We start from the raw sequence: 24814 nt of genomic DNA on the forward strand, positions 1-24814 counted from the left end.
TGGAGGACACCTTGCTGGAGGTGAAGGGGGCAGAGGGGTAGAAGCAGAGGAATGGGAAAGGGACAAGTCTTCTACCATAAAGCCACCACTAGAGCATAGCAGTAACGAAAGCTCAGCCTGTGTTGAGCCATTTCTCCCTAACACAGACATCCACATTAAGATGAAGCTGCCAAATCCTCCCTTCCAGCCCATTCCCATAACTCCTCCCCATGGAAGCCCCCAAAGATGCAACTCACCCATCTCAGTCCTCTCTTTACCCACAGCAGCTCCTCAAGACCTTCAGGTATTTTGATCATTGTTGTTATGCTGTAGGCACACTCTGTTCCCTCCTTAACACTCCTGCAACTCCCCAACTTTATGCTAGGAGCAACCACTGACTCTCTGATGATGACATTTGGCCAGAACCTGGGAAGCTCTTTTAACAATGGCTTTATTCAAGGACCGTGATGTGGCTTTTCAAGCATACTGAGACCATCAGCCGAAGCTAAAGCAGAGCCTGTTTCCTACATGGCAGTCCTACAAGGATCGTATCATACTGCATCCAGCTCTGGAGCCCCCAACACAAGACGGACATGGAGCTGTCGGAGCAAGTCCAGAGGAGGCCATGGAGATTCTGTGAGGGCTGGAGCAGCTCTGCTCTGGAGCCAGGCTGAGAGAGATGGGCTGGGTCAGCCTGGAGAAGAGAAGGCTCCTGAAGGGGAAACCTTAGAGCAGCTCCAGTGCCTAAAGGGGCTCCAGGAAACATGGAGAGGGGCTTTGGACAAGGGCCTGTAGGGACAGGACAAGGGGAATGGCTTTAACCTGCCAGAGGGGAGATTGAGATAAGCTCTTAGGCAGAAGCTCTTCCCTGTGAGGGCGCTGGCACAGGGTGCCCAGAGAAGCTGTGGCTGCCCCATCCCTGGCAGTGCTCAAGGCCAGGTTGAACACAGGGGCTTGGAGCACCCTGCTCTAGTGGAAGGTGTCCCTGCCTGTGGCAGGGGTTGGAACTGGATGAGCTTTAAGGTCCCTTCCAACACAAACCAGTCTGGGATTCTATGACCATATTTAAATCACCTGGCAGACGGGATGGGCAGGGTGAGGGGGGCAAGACTCAGATATGCACCCAACCAAGCCCAGGCAGAACTCAGCCTCCTCTCTGAGCCTGAAATGGCATCAGACCCACAGCTGGATCACATCTTATTCCAGATTTCCAGCCACTAGATCAAAGGACAGAGGTATAAGGGCACAGGAGTATCTGCAGTCTGACCCAACCCATATTTAACCCTCCTGGAAAGCTCCTGCAAGGGCTTTACGAAAATAAACCCCACCAAAAGCCAACCACTCCCAAAAGCACAGAAGAGCCAGATTTTAACACTGCGTACATCACGGCCTGGCTTGCAGGAGGTCCCCAATCTTGGACAAACCCTGGCTAGAGGGGGGAAGTCTTTCTAGTGGTCCAGAGCCTCTGAAAAGGGATGGGCATCACATGTCCCAGAAAACAAGAGTTGTTCATTACCAAACTGGCTGCACACAGCTCTCAAGACACAAACAAGCCATGGGCATCCTTGTTTTCTGGTGAAGAAATCAGTAATGGCTTAGTACAGACGCAAAGAAATAGTTCCTGCGGCCAACCCACCAAACCAGGCTACTTAAATATAACACAGCTTGTGAAAGCTTGCAGAGACCTGCTGCTGAGCACGGGATGATCCAGCCTCTGCCACAGCCTCCTCTTTACAGCTTTAAAGTGCCATCCGAGCGCAACCTTTTCCTGCTGTTGATGCTTTCAGATCCTTGACCTGGTAATGATATCACATCTGCTAGCTATTATCAGAGGAGGAGAAAGGCTCTCCCCCCTCTTCCCCTGCATGCAAGCCAGTGTGAACCTAGCACAGCACGGTGTTGTGTCTGTGCGAGCTGAAAGCTGTCAGGCTGTTAATTCAAACAAATCAGATCTAATCACCTTTATCAGCGGGGTGAGAAAATCAGCAAAACTGAGAGGCTACAGAAACACAAGGCCGGGAAGTATTTTGTGATGGGTACAGAAAGCAAACACCTCCAAAGAGCTCTTTTCCCACAGTGATCCCACCCCACCGAGATCCCACATCAGATCACAGTGGGGCACTGCTGAAGATCAGTGGCTGCGCAGGTTCTCTGCCATCTTTTGCAAGACCTAAAAACCATTGTTTCCCAAACTGTGCCGCTGGAAGAGGGGTACCAGACACAGAGGGCTGTGTTCCAGGGCGCCCTGCGGCTCCTAAACCTTGGACAAAGTGCTCACAAACCCGCTGCACATGGACTGACACCACATCAGCCAGATGCTTAATGACCCAAACAAGATCCAGGTACTGAGGTGATCACAAGTCTTATTTTGTTTGCACACCTCCCCAGCCAAGAGCTGGACCTGGGCACAGGCACATTGCTGGAGATTAGGGTTTTTCTGAGAGCAGAACCCTGCTTTAGATGACAATGAGGTCCTGGATGTTCAGAGAGCACAGTGGGGCTATAAGCATCAATCCTCTACTTGCACACAGCAGTACCCTGCAGCTGGTTCTCCTCTGCCCTGTCAGCAAGCCCCTGATCCCATCTCAGCCAGCTCAATGGCACCATAATGGGAACGGTCCTTAGCAGGTTTCCTGCCTTGAGCTGCCTGTGCTTTCTGAACCGGGGCTGCTTAAGGTCACTTCCAGAGGAACCACATGGAGTTCCTGGCCAGCTAACTGAGAACCTCTGCCCTCGCATGACTCACCTTCCCGTTGCAGAAGAGCCTGAGAACGTTCAGGAGGATGAGGAGCGTACGAGCGCACAGACAGACAGGGAACTTCCCGACACACAGCCCTGTGTAACTGTCTGTTAGTCACAACCTGACCTCCCTCCAGAGAGCGTGACGCAAAGCAAAGCTCCGCTTACTGATTTCAACACCAGCAGCCACCGTCACGCAGTGATGGAGAGAGAAGGCTTGGAAAAGACCTTGCAAAGTCAACCCAGTCCAGCCCTGTGGCCCACTGAAGTCAGCGCTGTGTTACCCTTGTCAGGCATACATCTAACCTATTCTGAGAGGCCTCTGGTAATAAAAGCAACATATTCCCTGCTTTTACTATTTGCAGCATGAACTTGAGCACTACTTAGAGAATGAAGGCCACAGAAGGAAATAGCTGCAGAACACAACACTGCACTACAGCAATGTTGCAGGACCCAGGCGGAAGCTGCTGAAGAGAGAAGGATCTCTCAGCCATACCTCAGTGCAGAATGTAAGAGCAGGTCCACCAGCAAGGAAACAAGGGCACGAGTGGAGTGCCCCAACCAACCTGGCAAGACTGCCTGGGAGGGCTGTGGCATCTGGAGGAGCTGGTGGGGACTGATCCTCCTTCACCATGTGGAGGTGCAGACTCCACTGCTGCAACAGAAGCTGGTCTGAGGGGATTAAAACATTGCAGATAAATGACAAATAAAGCTGTGCTCTCAGTGGCTGGGGGTATTTACACAAACATACAGACTCCTGCAAAGAGCAGTGGAAACGCTTTGCACAAAATCTCATTAGCAAACAAGGAGATTTCTGGGAGCACCATCTGTGCACCACATTGAACACTCGCCCCAGAGCACAGAGACTACAGCACATTGCATGTGGAAACCCAAACAAAAGAATATACAATAATACACAAAGGCAGGGACAGCACATATAGGATGGGGAAGAAGCCAGAAGGGACCTTTTCCTCCCCATCCTCACAATACCTGAAATCCCACTCCCTTCACAGCCTCCCAACAATGGTTCCTGAAGCACCTCACGTCCATTCTGCACCCAGTGTGAGCCCCCATGATGTTGTCACAGAAGGGGATACAAAGCTTTGTCATGAATGAGAATCAGCTGGCAACCCAAACCCCATCAGTGTGAGGTAACACAGAGGTCTAGTATTGGAAATACTGTTTTTCCTTGGGTGTTTTCCAAGGAGGTCTCCCAGGTTTCTAAGGCAAAAGTTACCTGGAAAACACTCTCATCTGCGAGCTTCCTTCTCCAGCTCAGGGTCCTGGGAAAAGCCCAGGAGTAGCCAAACTAGGGTAGCTGTGAGACAAACCAAGAGGCAATGTTGTGTGAGGGGGGTTTGGAGAGCAAAGCAAACCCAACTTCACAAATCAGCAGCTTGAATGAAGCATCTCCAGTGACTCTCCAAGTGCCCCTTCTCCTTTGCACTTCCAAATGTCTCCCTCTTTGTCTGCTCACCCAAGGGCTCTTAAACAGCATCCTCCAAAACAGCTATTACTGCAATTACTGCAATTAACTGATTTGCATATCCCCAAAGCACCATCATTACTGCAACACAGCCAAGCGTGGTAGTGTTTAATACTATCAATCAACAATTATTCATAACATCCCGCCCCGGCAGACCTAAATATAGAGACAAGCATTCATGTGAGAACAAAAAAAAAAGGGGGGGGGGAACCAGCAGCTAAACAAAGGAATTAATTTAGAGCAGAATTAGGATCATAGAAACAAGGCAGACAAGAGACCAGCTCAGATGTCTCGCTCCCAGCTCATGTGTGACTCTCGTAACCTACCTGCTCCCAGTTACTTAGGTAGCTGCAACTCAAGAAAGTCATTTTCTCCTTGCAGTAAATAGCCATAGAGCCACAATGATGTAACACAGGGTAGAAACAACAAGAGGCAGCTTCGACAGCCAGCTGGCCCTGGGTCGGAAGAGCTCAGGAGGGTCTCCATATAGGACAAGGCTTAAGCACATGCTGACATTGAAGTACCTGCTCCTCCTCGGGCCAAGCTCCAGGAAAACAGAGAGGCTGCTATGCAGTTTTCCAAGCATCTTTAGCAGTACAAGCTGCACCTCTTAGGGACCATATGCTCTTTGCTGACCTCCACATTTGGAGCCAAAGCCCACCTGCTTAATGCACAAGTCCTTCAGTGCACAAGAGTCCTCTCATGCTGGGACAGAAGAGCACCTAGCATCAGAGCCTGGAGGTACCATCCGCATGGAAACAGCATTCAACACCACAAGCTAATGGGAAAACAGCATCAAGGCCACTTCGTATCAGTCCATTTTCAAAACTAAACTAAGGCTTTAACTAAACCCAGGCCCTTGCTCAAGAGACAGGACATTCAGTGAGGGAACCACATCTAAACAAGGCAAAGCTCAAAAGAGCCAGAAACCCATACTACTGATGCAAACCTGCCATGTTTCACACATCAAGAGGAATACACAGCCGTCCCAGCCTGCCCTCCCTTCTCTGTCATACGGCACCCATAATGTACACATTTACCATTTCTTGTGGTTCCTCATCCTCTTGTTATGGGACTTGCTCCCCACGAGCATAGCGCTGAGATGGTCCATGGCCTGTCCACACACTGCACATGCCCAGGACCAAGGTACTCTGCTGTGAGAGGGTGAAGACCTGAACAAGGAGCTTTGCCAGAAGGTACATGTCCCAGCTGCATCCACGCAGGGCAACGTGAGGCCAGTGTGAGACCATCACCACTGGCGTGAGTCTGTGAGCACACAAGGATATGAAAGGGAGCCAGCAGATCACTGCCTCACAGTGTGTTTTGCATGACTTCAATGTGCCCACATCACAGAACAGTTTAGGTTGGAAGAAACCTCAAGGCTCATCCAGTTCCAACCCCAGATTGCTCCAAGCCCCTGTGTCCAACCTGGCCTTGAACACTGCCAGGGATGAGGCAGCCACAGCTTCTCTGGGCACCCTGTGCCAGCGCCTCAGCACCCTCACAGGGAAGAACTGGATGAGCCTTGAGGTTTCTTCCAACCCAAAACGGGTTGTGACTCTATCAACAGCAATGTCCCTGCAAGCACGAGCATGGGGAAGGTACAGCTTTGCCCTCACACCTCACCCTCTGGCACTGAGACAAGCTCTCCAACACGTCACCCTCTGTTCTGGCTCCTTGCACTAGAGAGATACATCCCAACGCTGCAGATCACACCAGCGTGAGGAGGACACCCTGCTTCCCAGCTCGGTGCCCATACTAAAAGCAACCACCAGCTACTGACTGCAGACTAAACAAAGCTTTTTGACACTGCTCACAGTCTGGACCCCTAACTGGAGACTCATCCAGCATGGCATTTCCCACCCCTACTTCTCTCATGCCTCTCCATGCCTCCATTGGTGCTGATGCTGGGGAAGACATTGCGCCTTGATGGTAGGAAGGAATCAAACGCAATACCTCATTAACAGCATTCTAAAAAAGAAACAAGTAAGGTTTTAAAGCTCACTTGGCTTTTGCTGCCCAACCTCCCCCATGTCTGTAACCACACATAACGTGACGGGAGGTGTGCCCAAGAACTGCTGAAAGCATGAGCATGAAGCAAGGCAAACTACAACTGCAGTAAACCACTTCTGAAGGGCTTCATTCTTGCTCAGAACAGCTTGAAAGGAAACCTGTCACTCACGGAAGTTAATCCTCCATCTTTCACCTGTTTTAAAAGAAATACTAGTCTGATGGGCTCTCTTTTTCAGGGGTAAAGAGGGTTTCTGGAGGGCAGGGTCTAAGAGCAAAACATCAATAGGAAATGTATCAGCTTCCTTAAAACCTTGTTTGGTTTGTTTGTGACAACCCCCAGCAGCTTTTACTGCCTCCAATAGCAAATGATAGATTTGAAAGGAAAAGACAGATGTTAGTGACCACGATGTTGCTTTGCAGAGAACCTGGAAGGAGAAACCCAAAACAACTGAGTGGCAAGGCTGAGGACCTCGAGAGAGGGTTTCCTGCCTGGGGCTAACTTCTCCTGCTGTAATTACCACGAAAGGGCATCAAGGACAACCCCTGTGTGAGCCAGAAACGTTCCTGTAAGCATTTCATGTGGTCAGAGCTGTGACATGGAGCCACACAAGACGATAGCAGGAAACAGCCATGTGTCTCAACACGCATCCAGAAGCAAGCTGAGGATGCTCAGCATCTTCCAGCTCCTTCCTACCCTGATCTTAAACACAGCCATTAAAAGGAAAGTTCAAACCAACCAACAGAACCGAGCAAAAGGAAAGGCTGCACACACAGGAGTTCCTATTGACAGAACCACATCATGAAACAAGCACAGGAGCTCAGTCTGGAAATACAACTGGATTTAAGAGCCAAATTCCTGCCGGGTGCTGGCTGCTGGGATGTTGCCATGTCCCACCTCCAGCCAGGGAGGGTCCCCATGCACGTTCCATGCTCCTGCAAAGGGCAGCTCGTGCCAGCTCTCTTGCCCATGGTGCTTGTGCAGTGGCACCATCCCACAGCCAGACACCACCACACGCTACATGCTCCTGCTCCACAGCCCAGAGACAGCACATGCTCCTCTCACACATGGGTCTCAACACACACCAACACCCTCCTCTGCCTTCTGTTTCTATGGGGCTTTAATTAGAGACAGACATAACGGGGGGTATGCACAAATGTGTATTCTTAGGTGCTTCCCTTCCTGGGACCCCACTCACAGGCTGAGGAGTGAGAGCAGGAGAAAGGTAACTCCACAACAGCCTCTGAGTCCCTCCATGGCTGCATCCCACAGGTAGAGGAGCAGTGTCCCATCTCAGGACACCTCTGACAGCCCAGGGAGTGCAGGACAAACAGGATGCTCCAAGCGAGGACATCCTACCCTCTGCTCTGCACATCGCAGCTGCCAAGAGGCTGGCCATGTGTGTTCAAGCAGGATAAAGCCACAGCACATGCAGGTCTGGCCACCTCATTTCACCTGTCTCAGGCAGAATTATTACTCTGGAGCTGGACTGCTTCCTTTACAGTGCCAGAGCTCATTTTCAGAGAGAAAATGGGGGGAGAAAGCCTTTGACTCATTAAGTGCCTTTGTAAAGGACTCACTGTTGGCATCTGACTGTCTTGGTGAGATAAACACACAGTCATTTAGGTTGGAAGGGACTTTTGGAGGCCATCTGGTCCAATTCCCTGCTCAAAGCAGCAGTAAATAAATCTCAGCATGTCTCCTCTGCTCCTGCAGCCAAAGGCACAGGTGGGGGACACATGAGGAGCAGGGGGGTCCTAAAGAGACCTCAACACAAGAAAAACTCCTCCTACTCTGAACACCACCATGGAAAACAAGTCCCCTACCTGAGAAGAGGCTGCTAAACCACACGTAGCCCAAACTGACCACCCCAGCTCTCCCTCCAGAGCCTTGGAGTGCCTCCTCAACACAAAAAAAAAGCAGGTTTTAGCCCTTAAGTTCCAACCAAAGAAACACTCAGATGCACAAAAGGTGCATAACTGACCCATAACTGCCTTTGGTCTGAATTTCACTCCTTTATTGCAAGGGCTAGCGGCATTACTGTGAACTTTGCAAAGCAGTCCTGTACCATCAAGGATCTACCTGACTTCATTTACCCCATGTAGCCAACCTGGGAAATGCAGCCTCAAAGGTGCCACATCACCATACACTAGTGTCAGATACAGAAAATGCTGCAAAGCCCCAGTCTGACTGATCAAATCACCTGTTTAGTGCTTTGATCTTGATGCAGGAAGCAGAAAACCCCCTGTGCTACTCTTCTCCAGCAGACAATATCTTCCCTGTGCTCACTCCCAGCTATAACCCTGCAATGGTTACGAGCTGTTTCTCCTCTGGTCCACTTCATTTCATCACACCAAAAGCAGCAACAGGCCTGAAACTGAATTACAGGCATCATTTTCATTCATAAACTGGGCTGCACACTTGCAGGGGGAGCTGGAGTTGTTATTTCTCACTGTTTACCACCTCTGAGCCAGGGAGCATTGTTTTTATCCCTATTGTGAGAACAAGAGCAGGGGAACAAAATCACTTTGAGCTTCCCTTTCCCTCCCTATCAAATATAATGGAGAAAAAAAAAAAACCACCGAGAGGCCGGATGTCAGATCCTCACAGAGTGTTTTTCTGAGCTATCTAGGGGAGCTCAGCCTGGTGCTGCAGGTCTCTGAGCCTGGTTTTATCAATGGACTGCACTGGGTCCATGTGAAAGGCCAGCAGGTGTTGGAACAATGAGCGCGGGCTGCCTCTACATCTGGACTACAAAAGCCATCGCTGTGTTTACAAGAAACAGGATAATCAAGAAAACATCCTGCCACAGGCACCTAAACAACCACAGCCCCTTGTTACTCACTTTTCTCTCACACTGCACCGCTTATTTATAGCACCAGAAGCTGGACTGGGAGGAGGAAAAGCAGCAGAGTAGTTTTAACACTGGTTTCCACGCAGGAGTGACGCACGTGCAACGTGGAAGGCACAGACAGCGCCTGGCCTGCATTGTTCCTTCAGCTCGAGGTGGAATGCTATTAACCCTTGAGCTCTGGCTGGGAAGAATCAGCTGAGCAGGAGGTGTTGCTTTTGCTTCCTCGATGCAACCATGTCAGTAAAACCTAATTCAGTCTGGGATGCTCTGGATAGAAACTGAGCTGCCACATAATGGATATGATTTTCCCAGAGCCTAAGCAGAAAGAGCTAGGCAATTATAGGGGAGGGATTGTGGAAATTGCTCATCCATCTTAGCCTTCAGCACTTCAGGTTGGAGCAACAGAATAAGAGAGATTCTTTGTGACCCAGACTCAGTGTGCACTTGAGCCCAGAAGCGTGTTGGGCTGCATCCCCAGAGCAAGGGGCACTGTGCTGTTCTGAGCTCTCACCCACCCAGGGCTCCACAGCAAACCTCCTGCCTGTTTAACATGACATGAGACAAGGGGGTTCAGGTCAGCTAAAACCCACTGCCACTGAAGGGAATACACAGAAGCTTATGTTGTGTAGCATTTCTCTTTGCTTAAAACCATGACAATTTGGGATGTATTCAGTCATTCATGGGCACACGTAGCCAGGATTAACAGTCAAAATTCTTCTCATTTTTCTATCAAAATCATGAGAGAACTATACACAACATCTCATATTGCTGCCTAGTGGGCCTATAAAGTGAGTAAATAGAGAATCTGTGCATCTTAAAAGAACTGAGATGGCTCTGTCCCAAAGTGCCATTTCACACGTGATACTGAACGCATCTTCACATTACACAACCAAAAGCAATGCTACTTATTTCCAGTATTTGCTTTGCAGAATAATATCAAAGCAACCTTTGCCCCCTGAAGTGACTAAAGCTGACACTGTGTTTGTGTTCATTTATCACAAATTTCCTAGCTGAAGCCAAATGTTCATGCCAACCACTTTCCTAAAACCTCCACTGACAAATGGCTTGGATAATGGCCAGAAGCCTGATCCTGATCCCTTTTTCTGTCTCTTTCTCACCAAAAACCCCATCTGGTGCATGTTAATTATCAGGCTGGACGGGCTGCTAGATCTGTGCTAGCAGGCAGCTTTAAGAACAGCATCCTAGATAATTAAACTGCTGAACGCTGATGAACACTTGTCAATACAGAATCAAATCAATACAGTCCCTGATGTTTCCTAATGATGGACAGCCAGTGCTGCCTGAACCAGATCCTTTTGAAAGCTTTAATTTTCTCAAACAACATTCTTTCAGGAGAGATGATTTCAGGTTTTACTTTCTAACAAAGAGAGAAGTGGAGTGCGGCATGGCATTTAATATCTGGCTGAGATTTAAAACGCACGCTCCTTATGAAGTGTGACATTTTATACCTGAAACCACAGGAACATTTCCCACATTTAAGTGATAGAGAGAAAATTCTTCAAATTAGATCTGAACTTTATAGCTTCTAATTCTGCTCCAATCCTCCTCCTCCATGTACCATGCTCGGGCCTGATGAACACGCTGGTGCTATATCAAAGCCCAACAGACCTGACTACCGACAAATCCCCTTCACTTAGCCTTGAAGTAAGCAGCAAACCTCCTGTACATCCAGTAGTTAATGTTAGCTGGAAAAACAGCTCAATGGTGGATTGCAAGGCTAAATGAACCGGTCAGCACAGCCCAGCTGGCAGAGCCATCCCTCCTGGCTGTCAGCATGAGCTGGTAGCCAGCACTGAAGCCACATGGCAGACCTAGGTCCCAAGCTCGCAGGAAAAAGCTGCCCAGAGCTCCTTTACACACTTTAATCCAAGCCTAAAGGTAAAACAAATGCCCATCTGCAACGAAGCCACGAGCAGCATCTCCCCAGACTTGCCCATCAGAGCTCCTACCCCTCACTTCCCTGTGCAACTCAACTGTAACCAGGTCTTCCCTTGGGACCAGTTCCCCTGTTGTCACAGCCTCCATCCTTTCCAGGAGAGGTTCTGTCGAGTCCTACAGGACAAGAGGGACACTGGCACTCTGGGGTAGGGCTATGGGGGAAGGTGTTTTTTCAGTGTGAGACATCCAGCAAAACCCAACCTCCTGGTGCTTCTTCACAACCCCACTTTCATCCAGCTCACTGGTAGCATGCAAATGGGCCCCTTCAGCAACCCCTCATGTCAGCAGGAGATGCCTTATAGAGCACATCACATCCTACACCTCAGTGAGGTGCAGCACAGGAGTCCCATGTCTGTCCCTATGGCCAAAGAAGCAACAGGATCCTTTACTCCCAAAGTCTCAAGTCATCCATGCCGTGTGATGGAGAAAACCCTGACCACGCAGCCTCTCCCGCTGCATGCCCTTTGGGCCAGCAATACACACAAAAAAACTCACTCCTGTGCCTTGAAGGACAATCCAGACTTTTGTAAGTGCTTTGAAATATGAGTTGCAAAGGCAGAACATTTTTCCTATTATGTTCCTCGCTTTACTTAAGCCCTTACTCAATAAGAGACAGGTGCACTAAGCTCTTTGCCAGGGACCTGCATCTAGAGGAACAAGGCCCTCCAGTTTCATACATTCTCCCTTTGGAAGCTCACTAGTCACCTCTTAAGCTCTTAATAAAAGACTTCTTTAAAAATGATGGCACCTAGTTTCCAAGGCAGCAGAACTTTTAAGCTCATGTTTGCAAGAGCCTAAGGAATTACAGATGCCAGAAGGAACACACTGTATAAAACCCATCACCTATTCCTGCTGGATAGATTAAATAACACAGTTCTATTAATGCAACACAATCTGGACAAGGAAGTCGCTATCAATGCTATACAGAAACATACAATGTGTGGAATAACAGCTACAAATCCTTTAATCTCTTTTGGTACCTACAGATCTCAGATGGTTGGTGCCTGTATGGATTATAGGAGATATGTGATCCTGGACTGGAAAGACTGAGATGCTTCATGGTGTTGCCCGACCAATGGCCTCCTGGACCTCAGCTGCAATTCAGTGCTCCAGGGGAAGAAATGAGAAGGGAGATAAAGAAGCAGAAAGCTGGAGATGGGGATGGAGAGTCCCTGTACCAAACCTGAAGCACAAGATGCAGCCATGATAGACAATACATCACAGGCCAGTCTTTTGAGGATAGCACTGTCCAAACTGCCCAGGCAGACACGCATCCTCTCACTTCAAAGTCAAGGATTCAACTAGAAACCTACAGGAAACCAGGATCTCTCACATTCCCCAGTTACTCCGTTTATAGGTGTCTATTTTCTTGGGCTAAACTAACTATTCTCAGTCATACGCTACTCCCATTTTGGCTACAAAGCAGGCTCCTTCCCCATGGAAAACAAGCAAAAACATCAACTCTGCTTACTCCATAATCAGTTTTACTGCATAACTTTTCTGTAGCTTAATTTCCCATCTTTTCAAGGAAGATGTCTACTTTTTTGGGGGGTGGAAGTCAGCATGGGCACCCCATCTTTAATACAGTTTCTAACACAATAAAGACCATCCGTTGCACTGTGACAATGAGGTGCTAACACAGGGCAATAAATTCAGATTAATAATTAACATCCACATCATATCAAGCAATCTTGTTGCTCTGACTTCCAACTGCTTCAGAAAGCTTCTCACTTGTCTCAAATATTGCTTAGCTATTAATTTTAGAAGCTACTTTTGATTGATGCATTCCAGAATAAGAGAAACAAAATCATTTTCTATTCCAACTCCAATTCCTGAATTTACTTGTTGAATTGCAAGAGTTACTCCCTTTCTCTTGGAGATTTGGGAACGATAGCTTAAGGTCTATGGGAAAGGGTATATTGCTTAGGGGTTATGGCCAAATCAGTCCTTAAAACCACACACACCGATGGAAACAGCACTGCTGGGACTCTGCGGGTAGAACTCTGGCTGAAAAAGGAATAGTTCAGCAGAAAAAGTGATGCATAAATGCCCACATTGATGAAAACACAAATGCGATGTCCCCATCTGGGCTGCAAAGACTCAGTTAAGGTATTAAATATGAACAAAACACAAGTTAGTTACTGCTTGAGAGCCCCGCTAACCTGCAGATGGATCTTCAGGCATTGAAAGGAAGCAAGCAAGTTTCTGATGTAAACTGCAGCAGCATGAAGAACCACTTTCACATTAACACAGCTAATTACATGCTGATTTTACACGCCTCTAAAAGAAAAAGCAAACAAGTACTCAAAGCTCACTTACTTCTAACAAAATCCCACCAATCCAATGCACCAAAAGCAATCGTGCAACGTGCATGACCATCACATGGCTCAGAAAATAACATGCCTCAGATGCTTTCTGTTATGGTCTTGGTCCTTCAAGGTTCATATTTTCAATGTGAAACCTTCTCCAAAGCCATGGGGGCTAGGAACTTGATTTGAGAAGCTCATAGCCAAGACTCTCACCTAATTATGTGCAATGGGGCTTCAAGGGGGGGGGGGGGGGGCATAAATAAATAAAACCAGCAAAAGAACGCAGACATCCTGAGATTTATGGCTAAAATGTGACTGCTGGCAGAGCACTCATTGTCCCACACTGCTCCATTTCCCCCTTCCCCACTCGCACTGCGGAGGAGTCCATTCCCTCCCCCGCCAAACCCCTGTAATGTGCTGTAATCCCGTCTCACTAGCTTTGATTCCCCCCTTTTTCAATAAGTAGCCTTTTTATGTCTTCTCACCCCACACACAAACAATGAATTAAAACGATTAGCGTTTAAAACAACTCCAGTTTCACTGCCAGCATTTACAAAGAGGCAAACCAGCTCTATTCCGCCCACCCCCCAAACCCGGGCTCGGAAGCGATGGCTGTGATTTACACACTGCTTTACAACACCCTCCCATTCCCCCATTGCTAATATTTGTAAACCCCAAAACCGCAGCACATCCAGCTAGGAGGGTGAAGTACCCATAGGTGGGATGGAGACACACGTCTCGGCAGTCACTGCCCAGCCGCCCTTGGCATCCAGATGTGCTCAGTTCGGGGATGCAACGGGGAGAGGAAGTACAGAACACGAGGCAGGTTTCCAGCTGCTGCAAGGGGGAAAATCCCCATAAGCAATAAGTAACCGGTTTTTTAAGCAGTAGGGGACGGAAAGCCACTAAAAACTTGTCTCTGTGGGTGCTCGGAAAAGAAACAATGGAGGCAAAACGCGATGAAACGGGGACCATCCTTACTCACACCGTGCAGCAGCACCGGGACGCGATAACGCGCACACACCTCGCGGCCCTGTCTCCGCGGTAACGGCGGGGCCCGCGCAGGGCGTCCGGTTGCCCGGGCCTCGGACAAGCCGCTGCCAGCAGGGGCCAGGCCGGAGCGGCTCCGGGCGGCCTCGGGGACCCGTGCGGGCTGCGCTGCAGCCTCGGGGGCCGGTGCGGCCTCCGCGGCGCTTCGCCATGTCTCAGGCGTGAGTAGCGCGGGGCGCGGGGGCCCGGCGGGGCAGGGGGCCGCAGGTGCCCGGGCGCTGGAGGGGCTAAACCACACACCACCAACCCCCCAACCCTCCGCGCACCTCCGGAGGGAGCACCCGCCGGTGCGAACGCGGGGTAACCGGTTCCGCCGCGCCGTGTCCGGGGGAGCGCGGCCGGGGCCAGCCCGCAGGTTCCCGCGAGGGGATATTCAGCCGCTCCACGGCATCGGCTCGCCTCGGCAGTGTTTAGGTCGCTGTTGGTACCTTTCCTACCCACTCAGCCCTTCTCTGCTTGCAAAAACAGCACTTTTCCCCCTTTCCCATACGAAAACTTGCACAGACTGGGTTTCCCCCCCACCTCCCCGTAATGAATTCCTTATGGTGTCAGCACAGTACAAGTCTTAAAAGTTTATTTGCAATAAGCAGACCCTGATGATGGCATTGGATCAAAGTGCCTGCGGGGAGCCATGCTCATCTCTCCAGAAACATTACTAAGATACCCAGCCTCCTTAATGAGAATTACTATTGGTTCCTACGTTGCTATTGCGCTACAAAGTTGGGAACCTAACTGCGAGCATCCTTTATGGCATTATCCCTCAGTATTCCTCAGCGTGCTGCCTCCATGTCCAGCAGAGCAAGCCCAGCTCTCTCAGCCTGTCTTCATTGTTCAGCTTAACTCAGTGTAATTTTAATAGACAGGGTTCTTCAGCACTTCCTGCAGCACTACCAGTGCTAAACAGCACATCCATGCAACCATAATACACATTTCCCCACCACATGACTTAAGCTATATACAGTTCTGCTTCCAAACGAGGTAGTAATGCTGGTAAGGGACTCCAAGTTGACACTGATGCTACTTGGCTCACTTAACTGGAATCACTCTATAGCTGTGCACAGCACGACATTTATAGCTGGGCTAATCCTGCCCTTCATAAATACATGTCTGAATATACACCAGTTCATCAATCACTGCTTCTATAGAGCCTGAGTTGAGCAACAGGCTGGATAGCTTTCTTTGCTGTGTTCTATACCTCAGCATACCAAGATTTCTGGACAGTTTGTGCAGTTATTTATTGCCCCATGCTGGATTCAGGTTTTACCACCCGCAAACCTGAAATTAATAAATATTAAGAAAGCCCAACAGCAAAATGTAATAAAAAATGGTCACAAACCATCAGGAAAATAAAAAGTAGAAAATTCTTACCTAGATATAGACAGCTTTAACTTCATGGAATTCCAGACTGATTTGGGTTGGAAGGGACCTTAAAGCTCATCCAGTCCCAACCCCCTACCACAGGCACCTCACCACTCTCATAGTTAGGACAGGGAAGAACTTCTTCCTGTCTAATCTCAGTCTCCCCTCCTGGTTTTTAAATGGTTGTAGCTGACAGTGCTGGCGAATGCATTAGAAAAGTTACCCATATTTACTGTTCAGAGCCTTGTGTATTCCTCCCCAGGACAGAGCTGAGTTTTAATCAATACCAGTAGTTACCAAATAGGAGCACTCTTTGCTTTTGCAGAACAAGATAGTTTAGGACAAGACTCAGCTGAATTGGTTCTCAAGTAAGTTAGTGATGGTACTGTTACATAGACTCATAGAATAGTTTGGGTTGGAAGGGACCTTCAGAGGTCATCTAGTCCAACATGACTGTATGTTGCCATGGCATATGGAAGACAGACTTCATGCTATAGATAGGCACATCAGTAAGTCCCAGTCAAGTCTGTAGCAGTGATTTCTCAATGCTGTACAGTCACATCCTGTGTACTGCATAGAACTGCGACACAGCACATAGCTCTTGTTCTGAGCTTGAGGTAAACAGCTGCTTTTTAGATATCTGGAAGAACAGCTGCTACCACAGAGAAATTGCCTGTGTCTCCTGCAGCCAGCTGGACATACAAATGTACTAAGTGTGCGTGCATTGTGGTTGTCTCACGCACTGTAAGTCAGAGTGGTCAGACTGGCATCTTCTGCAGCGCTGAGTCACACTGCACATGAGTGTACATGGCTGGGATATCAGTTATTTCCAACCAGCTTATGTTCACTGTCCTCAGGGCCTTGTGGCCTGAAGCTCACAGAAGAGTGTTATTCCACTGCTTTAGTTTTGCATTAGGGTAGAGGCAGGACACTCGGAGTGCTCAGTTATATTCTCTTAGGGTCAGTAAGCACCAGCAGCCAGCCACAGGAAAACTCAGTGTTCAGACTTGCTTGACATGGTCTGAGGACAGTTGTAGTACCCCTTACATTTGCTGCGGGGTTCATTAAGAAGTGCTGGATGTAGCACACTTCCTAAAGTACTCAAACCCCAGTATTTGCATACAGATGTACACTCTGTTCCAGACACTGAGCAGGAAATTTACAGAGATAGCTTTGCATTTATGTGTTCCTGCTGTGTTTCCTTTATGAATCTGTTTACCATTTACTTAACCTGTAGGAACAGTGATTTCTTAACTTGCCCTCACAGTCCTACTCCAGCCACATTAAAGCTGAGCCTTGGTGCTACCACTAGTACCAGGTTTTCACCAGCTACAGGACATTTGCCACTGCCACTACGGGGCTTTAAACAATCAAAGCGCTTTAAAATTTCACCTCATGCCACAAAGAGAACTTTCTGTGGTTAAATATTGATCTAAGACAAGTTCTTTGGCATCTCCCTTTCTGCTTCTGACAGAAACAGCCAAAGGAGACCTGTGTATTTTGTATTGCACCGCCAAAGCTCTGATGAGCAAAATGAGGTTGCAAAACCGTAGTGTAAGAAAATGCCAATCTAACTTTAATCCCATCTTCTCTCCCCCACTTCTTGTGGCTGCATTACGATGCAGTTTCTTGTATTGTGATCACATCCTATTTTCTTCCCATGGGGCCCCAGCCTCATTCAGCTATTGGGCTGTTGCTGAATATTTCTTTTTATCCCCTCATTCAGGGTCTGGCCCCAGGCCATATTCTTCAAATTCCATCCAAACACCACAATTATTAGCTTCCTCCTGGGCATTCCGAGCATGTTCTCTCTCATACATCTCTCAAGCATTCATGGATTCATCTTTGCCCCTCTTCCCACCCCTGGTAAGCATTAGCATGTCATCTTGCTTATGTTAAAGCAGGAAAACAGAGGCAGAATCCAAATGATCACAACTAAAGTCTCTCATGCCTCTCCCTTCATCCTTAATGAGCAGGTAGGGAAAGATCTTGTGCATTTACTTGTACATTGTCTCCTTCAGGAAAAAGCATTGCCAGCGGAAACATCCCAGCAGCGTTTCTGCGGGAAAACAGTGAAAGAAGCAGCTACAGTTCTCAAGAAACTGAGTAGACCATGTTAACTTTGAGCCTCAAGCCTGATCCTAGCAGAGGTAGAGCAGCACCCAGGCACAGCATCTGCTGCAGCAGCGCTACACAAGGGCTGCATGAGTTACCAAAGCTCTCTTTCCCCAACCTTTCGTGTCTCCCTGCAGAGAAGAGGCTGCTGTTCTCCTCCTTACCTCCACGGAAGGGCAGCCTGACAGACAGAGGGCTGGCCCTTGGCGCAGGCTACACCAAAGCTCAGCCATGAACAATGACAATCACTTTGCAAGGTTTTCCTGTAAGAAAACAGCCATGAGTTTGGCCAGAGAAGGCGCTTGAGACCTGCCGAGGTGTGGCGCTGCCACTGCTGCAGGTGAAGGGGGCTCCCTCACCTTCCCTGCAGTGTCCCAGCACATTTATGCCACATAAAACCTTTTATCCCCTACGCACTTTCTGCCATAGCACCACAGACTGAACTTGGAGATGACAGAAGCACAGAGCTGGTCACATTAACAATGCCACCAGGCTGTATGTTTTCTTCCCCTGTCACAAACAAAGCCTGGTGAGGTTTTTCTTTACCCCAAGTACTTCCAACTCTGTAAAACATGGCTAGAGCAAGCTTGCTTAAAAAGTCACCTGACAGCCCTACCTTCACCACCAGCTAAGAAGTCTGGCATAGCTGTAAGCCTGACCAAGCTCAGAGCCACGCGCCTGCACTGCTCCGAATGGCTTTTACATCAGGAATTGATTCAGACAACCTTTCAGTCACTTTGTGTCATAAGGCCACACTGATCTCCACCTCTCCATGCCAAGAGAAGCTTCATCTATAATAAGCCTAAAGAAAAGAGAAGGCTACTCCCATAATATATTTAGTCCCACAGTGCAATACCTAAGCAGGTTGTAGCAGGGGAGCAGGTAACTGCTGACCTCAACAAGCCACCAGTCATCTTAAGTATGGTGATCTTTAGAAAGAGAATAAAGAACCAAAGGAAAGCAGCAGCATTTGTGCAGCCCCTTTTCCCCTGGGGCCTCACTTTCCCCTCCCAACCTTTGTCTCTTGGTTCTTTATTTGACGGGGGCTGCAGGGCAGGGTTTCCCTCCCCTGTGTTTGCCCAGGGTTTAGCACAATGGCTGACCTGTCAAGCCCAGAGGATCTAGAGGATTCCCTGAGGACTGGCTCATACACGCACTTCCTCATTGCCAGACCCACATCTCAGTCCCTCAGCTCCTTGTGCCCATGGAAGCCCTGCTCCAGCACACAGATCCCTGCTCCAGCCCCACTCCTCACTCTCTTGTTCTCACAAGCCCTGCCAGGGCTTTCTCTGTTCCCTGTTCTATGGTTCAACACAGCCCGATCTCCTGAGAAATGCAGGTAGTTTGCAGTGGTGGCATAAATGCTCCAGAAGTGTGTTAAAACACAGACCATTTAGAGCTCATTTAATCAAATGGGAGTTTCCATGTTCGGTGAAGAGAGATGACCCACATCAGTCAGATGGTTTCCCTTCCATCTCTTTACATCCAGCAAACAAAGCAGTAGGGCACATGCAGTGCTATGCTCTGCATTTACATGGTTGGCACATGAAGTGAGAGATATTTCTGTCCTCGGGGGACAGCCCAGAAAAAACAGGCATCAAAGTAGCCTGGGTTCAGCCCATATACAAACCCAGAGACAGACACAACTTGGAATGCAAACTGCCATGTCCTGAAATAACAGGAATAGTTCCCTTTGGCAGTCAAGTAAAAACACCAAGACACTGTGGGGAGAAGGGGGAAGGAAAACACAGGCACAAAGGTAACCTCACTGGTGCCAGGCTCCAGTGCTGGCTCCCAAGTGGTCTGAGGGACAGTTTGCATGCTCAGCACAAACCCTTTCAAGCAGAGCATGCTTGAGTGTCAAAACCAGTTCAGCACAAGTAGGCAGGGTAACCTCAGCTGGACCTCAGGACCATTTTAGTAAGCGTAAAAGAGATGGATGGGTCAAACAAATGTGCAGAGTTAGAGGGCCCTGGAATACTGAGAAAGGCTATGTGTAATTTGGCAGGATTTTAAACAGCTTTTTATAACTTGAGCAGGAAAAAAAAAAAAAAACATTCCTAAAAGTTTCACTCAAAGAGATCAGGCTTTATTTTGAGCAGCAAAAGTGAGATTCAAACTAGAAACCATACTATGGCAAGAGTCTTCTTTAGCCCTTGTTTTAGACTCGGTTTCTACTCCATGGGAGTGAAGAGAAGGGACACTGGTGAAGAGTTAAAGCCTTGACCTTCCCTCCAAGCCTTAAGCTGCCAGAAAGCACTCTGGGGGCTCTGGAGTTAAGTCACTGTATGTGTTTTTAACTCATCCCATTACAGCATTGCTTATTTTCCCCATAACACTCCTATTTTGTAGTTGCTATGACAATTTGCGGCATTACTTGTACTGCTATACACATGCAAAGATTGAGACAAACATCCTTCTTTCCCAGGATTTAATCATCTTATGCCATGAGAAGGAAAATTATGCTCAGTGGTGCTGGTTGTCAGCACTACAGGCTAGTTAGATGCTTTAATCCAATCTAATTCTGATGCAGCATCATCCTCAGGCACAGATACAGCTCACACCCTACCCATTACAGAACAGGAACAAGCCTACTAGATGAATCAGTAACAGTAAATGAAAAGCCAGCATGCTCAAGGCTGTTCTGTACTCCCCCTTCAGCGTGTGGGAGCAATTTTGAGGGAGTTTACAGCTTAATGCAGAGGGGGACTGAGCAAATAGGCAAAAATACAAGTAGGTACTTGGAGGTCACACGCTGTCTGATTGACAGGCACGGAGCATCAGTCCTGTTCTTTGCTTTTAACACGTAACCTTGAAGACACGTTACTCCTCCTGACTACCCTTTGAACACGGTTGTCTCTAAAGCTGAAGGGCTCCTCAGGATTACAGCAGCTCTGCCAGAAAGGCCTATAAACACACCAAGCACATCCAATCCTTCAGGCTAGTCCAGAAGGACTCCCATTTAGATACCAGTAAAACCTGAAATAATGATTTTAATCCAGTTCTGGGAGGGGAAGCAAATGGCTGTGCACATGTCCTCTGCTTTTTAATCAGGGAGAGCCAAAGGAACACTCAAATCACATTGCTGCTTGCACTTACCTGTTCCCAGTTATCAAGTACCTGCTCTTTCCCATTACATGCCTAACAAACAGAAGCACTAGGGCCACGTCCCCCCAAGGTGTCATTCACTCTGACTGCAACAGGTACAAGAGAAAATCTAGCAGTTCCTCATAACTCTTTTCTGTCAGTACTTCATTTTCCAGTGGGCCTGTCCCTTCTTTTGCCCTCATTTACACAGAGCATCACTGCTGCAAGAACTCCAAACATGCCACAATATCCATAGTCTTAACATCTGACCCACAGCAACGTGCTTGCAATCATCTTAATGCTTATCCGATAAACTAATGCGTTATGGAAACAATTATGTTCCATCTATATTGCCTGACGTTAACACACTCTGAAGGCTGGAGCACTCTGTCTCCCTCCTCCCTTAAAAACTTAACTTGAAATATAAAGAGAAACTGGATATTAGCTAGCTCAGCAGGAGGAACCACTTGACATTCCTCAGCCAGAGGAGGCAGAAAGGGAGATTACTGTAAATTGGAGTGGACAATCATGGAATTGGTTCTTGTACAATCTGTTGTCCCCCCTGCAATAACCTGCATTCAGAATACTTCAACCTGTGCATACCTGCTGTTTATAAACCTGTAGGGCTAGGCTTCCCCTGAGATTTACAGCCTCCCCATTGCCAAGTAGCCTGTAAGCAGGCACAGCTACGTAAGTACAATACCACGTTGTTTCCTTCCGTGCTGGAAAACCCCCTGAACCTCATACCAGTAGATGTTCTTCCATGTTCTGACTGCAGAGGAAGTGGACAAAACTCCCATTGATTCACTGGCAGAGCTGTTAGGTCAAAGCTAACACTGGTCACATTTGTGCCAACCCTCTCTACACTGCTGGTTTTACGTTGTGTATCTCCTGCACCCGGGTTAATTGCTGCAATTAAATCATTTGGGTGGTGCAAAGGGATGTCAATGAAATAGGGGAAAAGGAAGGAGCTGGGTGGGCTGCAGAGGCATTAGAAAAAGCAGGACCAGCTGCATCCTGCAGAAACCCAAGTCAGCTGAAAAGTATAATGTGCACTTTAATGTTAACAGTGCAGATTCAATAGCAGGGTTCAGGTTGGTGGTGGTTCTGCTGATGGCTTTAGGGAGTCCCAACAGCCCCATCAGCATCCTGGATGTGCTGTGCACACCCCACGCTCAGGGCACTTGTGGGCTGGAGTTTGTCCTCCCATCCACTGCACTGGTCCCTCCTGCAGCACAAGGGTCATTCTGTTCTCTGAGGGTGGGAATGATAAGATCAGCTGACAGAGCTCCCACTTAGGCAATTACAATCTAGCATAAGCAATGTTAACAGCTGCCCAGATTTCTTGTCAGAATTAATACACAAGCACTTGCTCAGTGCTGCTCAGACCAGCAAGAGGGCTGCTCTAAAAGCTCATCTAATGGAGGCAGAGCCTTTTAGTCTTCATACATCTTTGACAGGCTCTAAGAACACCAAGCAATAGTTTGGTGGATGAGTCTGCACTGCACCATTGAGGCCAGAAGCCTTTATTTCTAGGTGTAAGAAAGAAAAGTCAGCTTTCCCTCTTACCTTAGCCCACTGTTTTCCCCTCCTCCTGCAAACCTGAAAGCGTGAATCAACTTCTCCCAGCATCACTGAGGCTCAGTGCAGAACAAACTTCTCAGCTTTGGTATCAGAGAAACATTGCCAAAGGTGTAAGATGTTTTTGACGTCTGTCACTCCCAAGAGAGAGCCTTTACCTGGCCAGAAGTAAAACAGAACCTAACAGTGTCTTTCACTGCCACAGATGTTGGCACCCTTCAGTGACAAATCTGCTGCTTGAGCTCTTCTATGAGTAAAAGCCTCTTTGCCCAGAGTCCATTTCTTGCCCCTTTAGGATGATTTCCCATGATGTTCTACACTTGATCTGCTTTTACCATGACAAGCCACTGACAGCCAGTGCATGCTCATCACATCAGAGCTCCATCTGTTCACAGAATCACAAAACTCTTTGGATGGAAGGGACCTTAAAGCTGATCCAGTTCCAACTCCCTTCACCTTCCACTAGAACAGGTTGCTCCAACCTGGCCTTGAACACTGCCAGGGATGGGGCAGCCACAGCTTCTCTGGGCACCCTGTGCCAGCGCCTCAGCACCCTCACAGGGAAGAATTTTCCTACCAAATTCCTACCAAAACTACCAAGTGAACAGCTGGTAACAAAGGTAGGTGACAAACCTCAAATAGTCTCTGGCCACTGCACAAGACATTCAGCAATTGCTTGGAGTGCAGCAGTTGCTACCAAAGAAATAAATTGCTCTCCTCACTTCACATTTGAAACAGCGCCCACAGCTCCACTCTAACACTGGCACCAACACAGCATTTACCCTACAATGAGCCCTGAGAACCACTTCAGAAAGACAGAAAATCAACACATGCTTCAGAAACATCAGTTGGTCCTCATCCCAAACATGCAGGGACCTAAAACAGACCTTCCGCCATCATAAGGACTTTGGGGGGACACCCCTTTTCCAGGAAGCCATTTTCTCTATTAGCACAATGGAATGAAACTCATGGTGCTATAGGGGGATGTAGCTTCAAGCATTTGAAGGATGCTTCAAGAATGTTAAGGGTAAAGACAAAAAGTTTTTAACTTTTAAGCTTCCATTAATAAAACAGCATTTGAAGATTCCTCTTTTGAAAACAATCAAAACCAGACACTTTTGCTAAGGGTTTCTTTTTAAAAACATTGTCGTTAAAATCTCCTTGTAAATGTAACAGCTCACATTTCCAGCTTGCTTTTTTGCGAAGTCCACACGCACAGAGCCCTGGCATCGTTGTGTGCTGACTCTTGCTTTCATGTCAGGTTAACTTAGTCTCTTCTTTTCCATTAGCACTTACAACAAGATGTGGACAGATGCCCAGAAAGACCTCGACATCCAGCTCCAGAGAGAAAGAGAAGAGTTCCTCCAGCCAGAGCAGGACCTTGTGAAAGTATTCAGGATGCTGGCCACTTCCTACATCAAGTACATGCAAATCTTCCATACCCTGGAGATAGCCCACAACCAACTCCTTCACCAGCAGAAACGGGCGTTGATTCAGCAAGTGCTGGATGGTGTGATTGGCCGGATCCTGGAGCTGAAAAAAGAGATGGTGGATCTGGAGAAATCAGAGTTTCATTACATTGATAATATCCTGGAAGATCTAAAACTTCTCCCGGTAGGTCTGCTCTGTTAGTGGCCAAATTCATAGGGACTTTGCCTAGCTCTGTGTTAAAGACAGTCACGTTTATTTGCAGTCTGTGAAGTTCCACCAAGTGATGTAGTGATGTACTGGGTGATCAGGAATTATGGCATTTCTGTTAAACATCAGAGCGTATTTGGTCTACAATGAGCATTATATGTTGGAGCAAGATTTTAAAAGCTGATCTGCCTGATGAATGTGTTGCATTTCAGCTTCTCCATAACAGCACAGGCTCTGTAGATCTTTCTCTTGCACGTGTCCTAATATGAGTGCCCAGGGTGCCCAGGGAAGCTGTGGCTGCCCCATTCCTGGCAGTGTTCAAGGCCAGGTTGGACACAGGGGCTTGGAGCAGCCTGCTGTAGCGGAAGGAGCCTGTGGCAAGGGGCTGGAACTGGATGGGGTTTAAGGTCCCTTCCAACCCAAACCGTTCTATGTTGTATTAAGTTAGACAGCTTCACTATTAACATCAGCAGTTTTTCTGCCTGATTTGAATGTGGGATTATGTAAAAGATGGGCAATTGATAGGGAAGGTACAGTTCACTTCAGTCTGCTCTTTTGCATCACTGTAAAACCAGCCTGGCCCCAGGCATCTTCCAGAGGTTACAGGTAATGCTAAAAGTTCATAGTCCCACAAATTACTAACATGA

General features: G+C 48.0%; 2 protein-coding genes across 2 annotated transcripts in view; one reads left to right on the forward strand and one right to left on the reverse strand.

Moving 5' to 3' along the window:
- ACKR3 (atypical chemokine receptor 3) overlaps window positions 1–21783 on the reverse strand; it is a 49312-nt gene extending 27529 nt beyond the window's left edge. Inside the window, exon 1 of the mRNA XM_065669641.1 lies at window positions 21696–21783. The gene's annotated coding sequence lies outside the window, so the exon portion shown is untranslated. The remainder of the gene's footprint in view (window positions 1–21695) is intronic.
- The window catches only part of IQCA1 (IQ motif containing with AAA domain 1), a 95134-nt gene continuing 84457 nt past the window's right edge, over window positions 14138–24814 (forward strand). Inside the window, exons 1-2 of the mRNA XM_065669639.1 lie at window positions 14138–14548; window positions 23819–24143. Of these exons, the coding sequence (XP_065525711.1) occupies window positions 14538–14548; window positions 23819–24143 (336 nt within the window). The 5' untranslated portion in view covers window positions 14138–14537. The remainder of the gene's footprint in view (window positions 14549–23818; window positions 24144–24814) is intronic.

Source organism: Lathamus discolor, chromosome 3 (genome assembly GCF_037157495.1).
Source record: "Lathamus discolor isolate bLatDis1 chromosome 3, bLatDis1.hap1, whole genome shotgun sequence".
Classification (NCBI taxonomy): domain Eukaryota; kingdom Metazoa; phylum Chordata; class Aves; order Psittaciformes; family Psittacidae; genus Lathamus; species Lathamus discolor.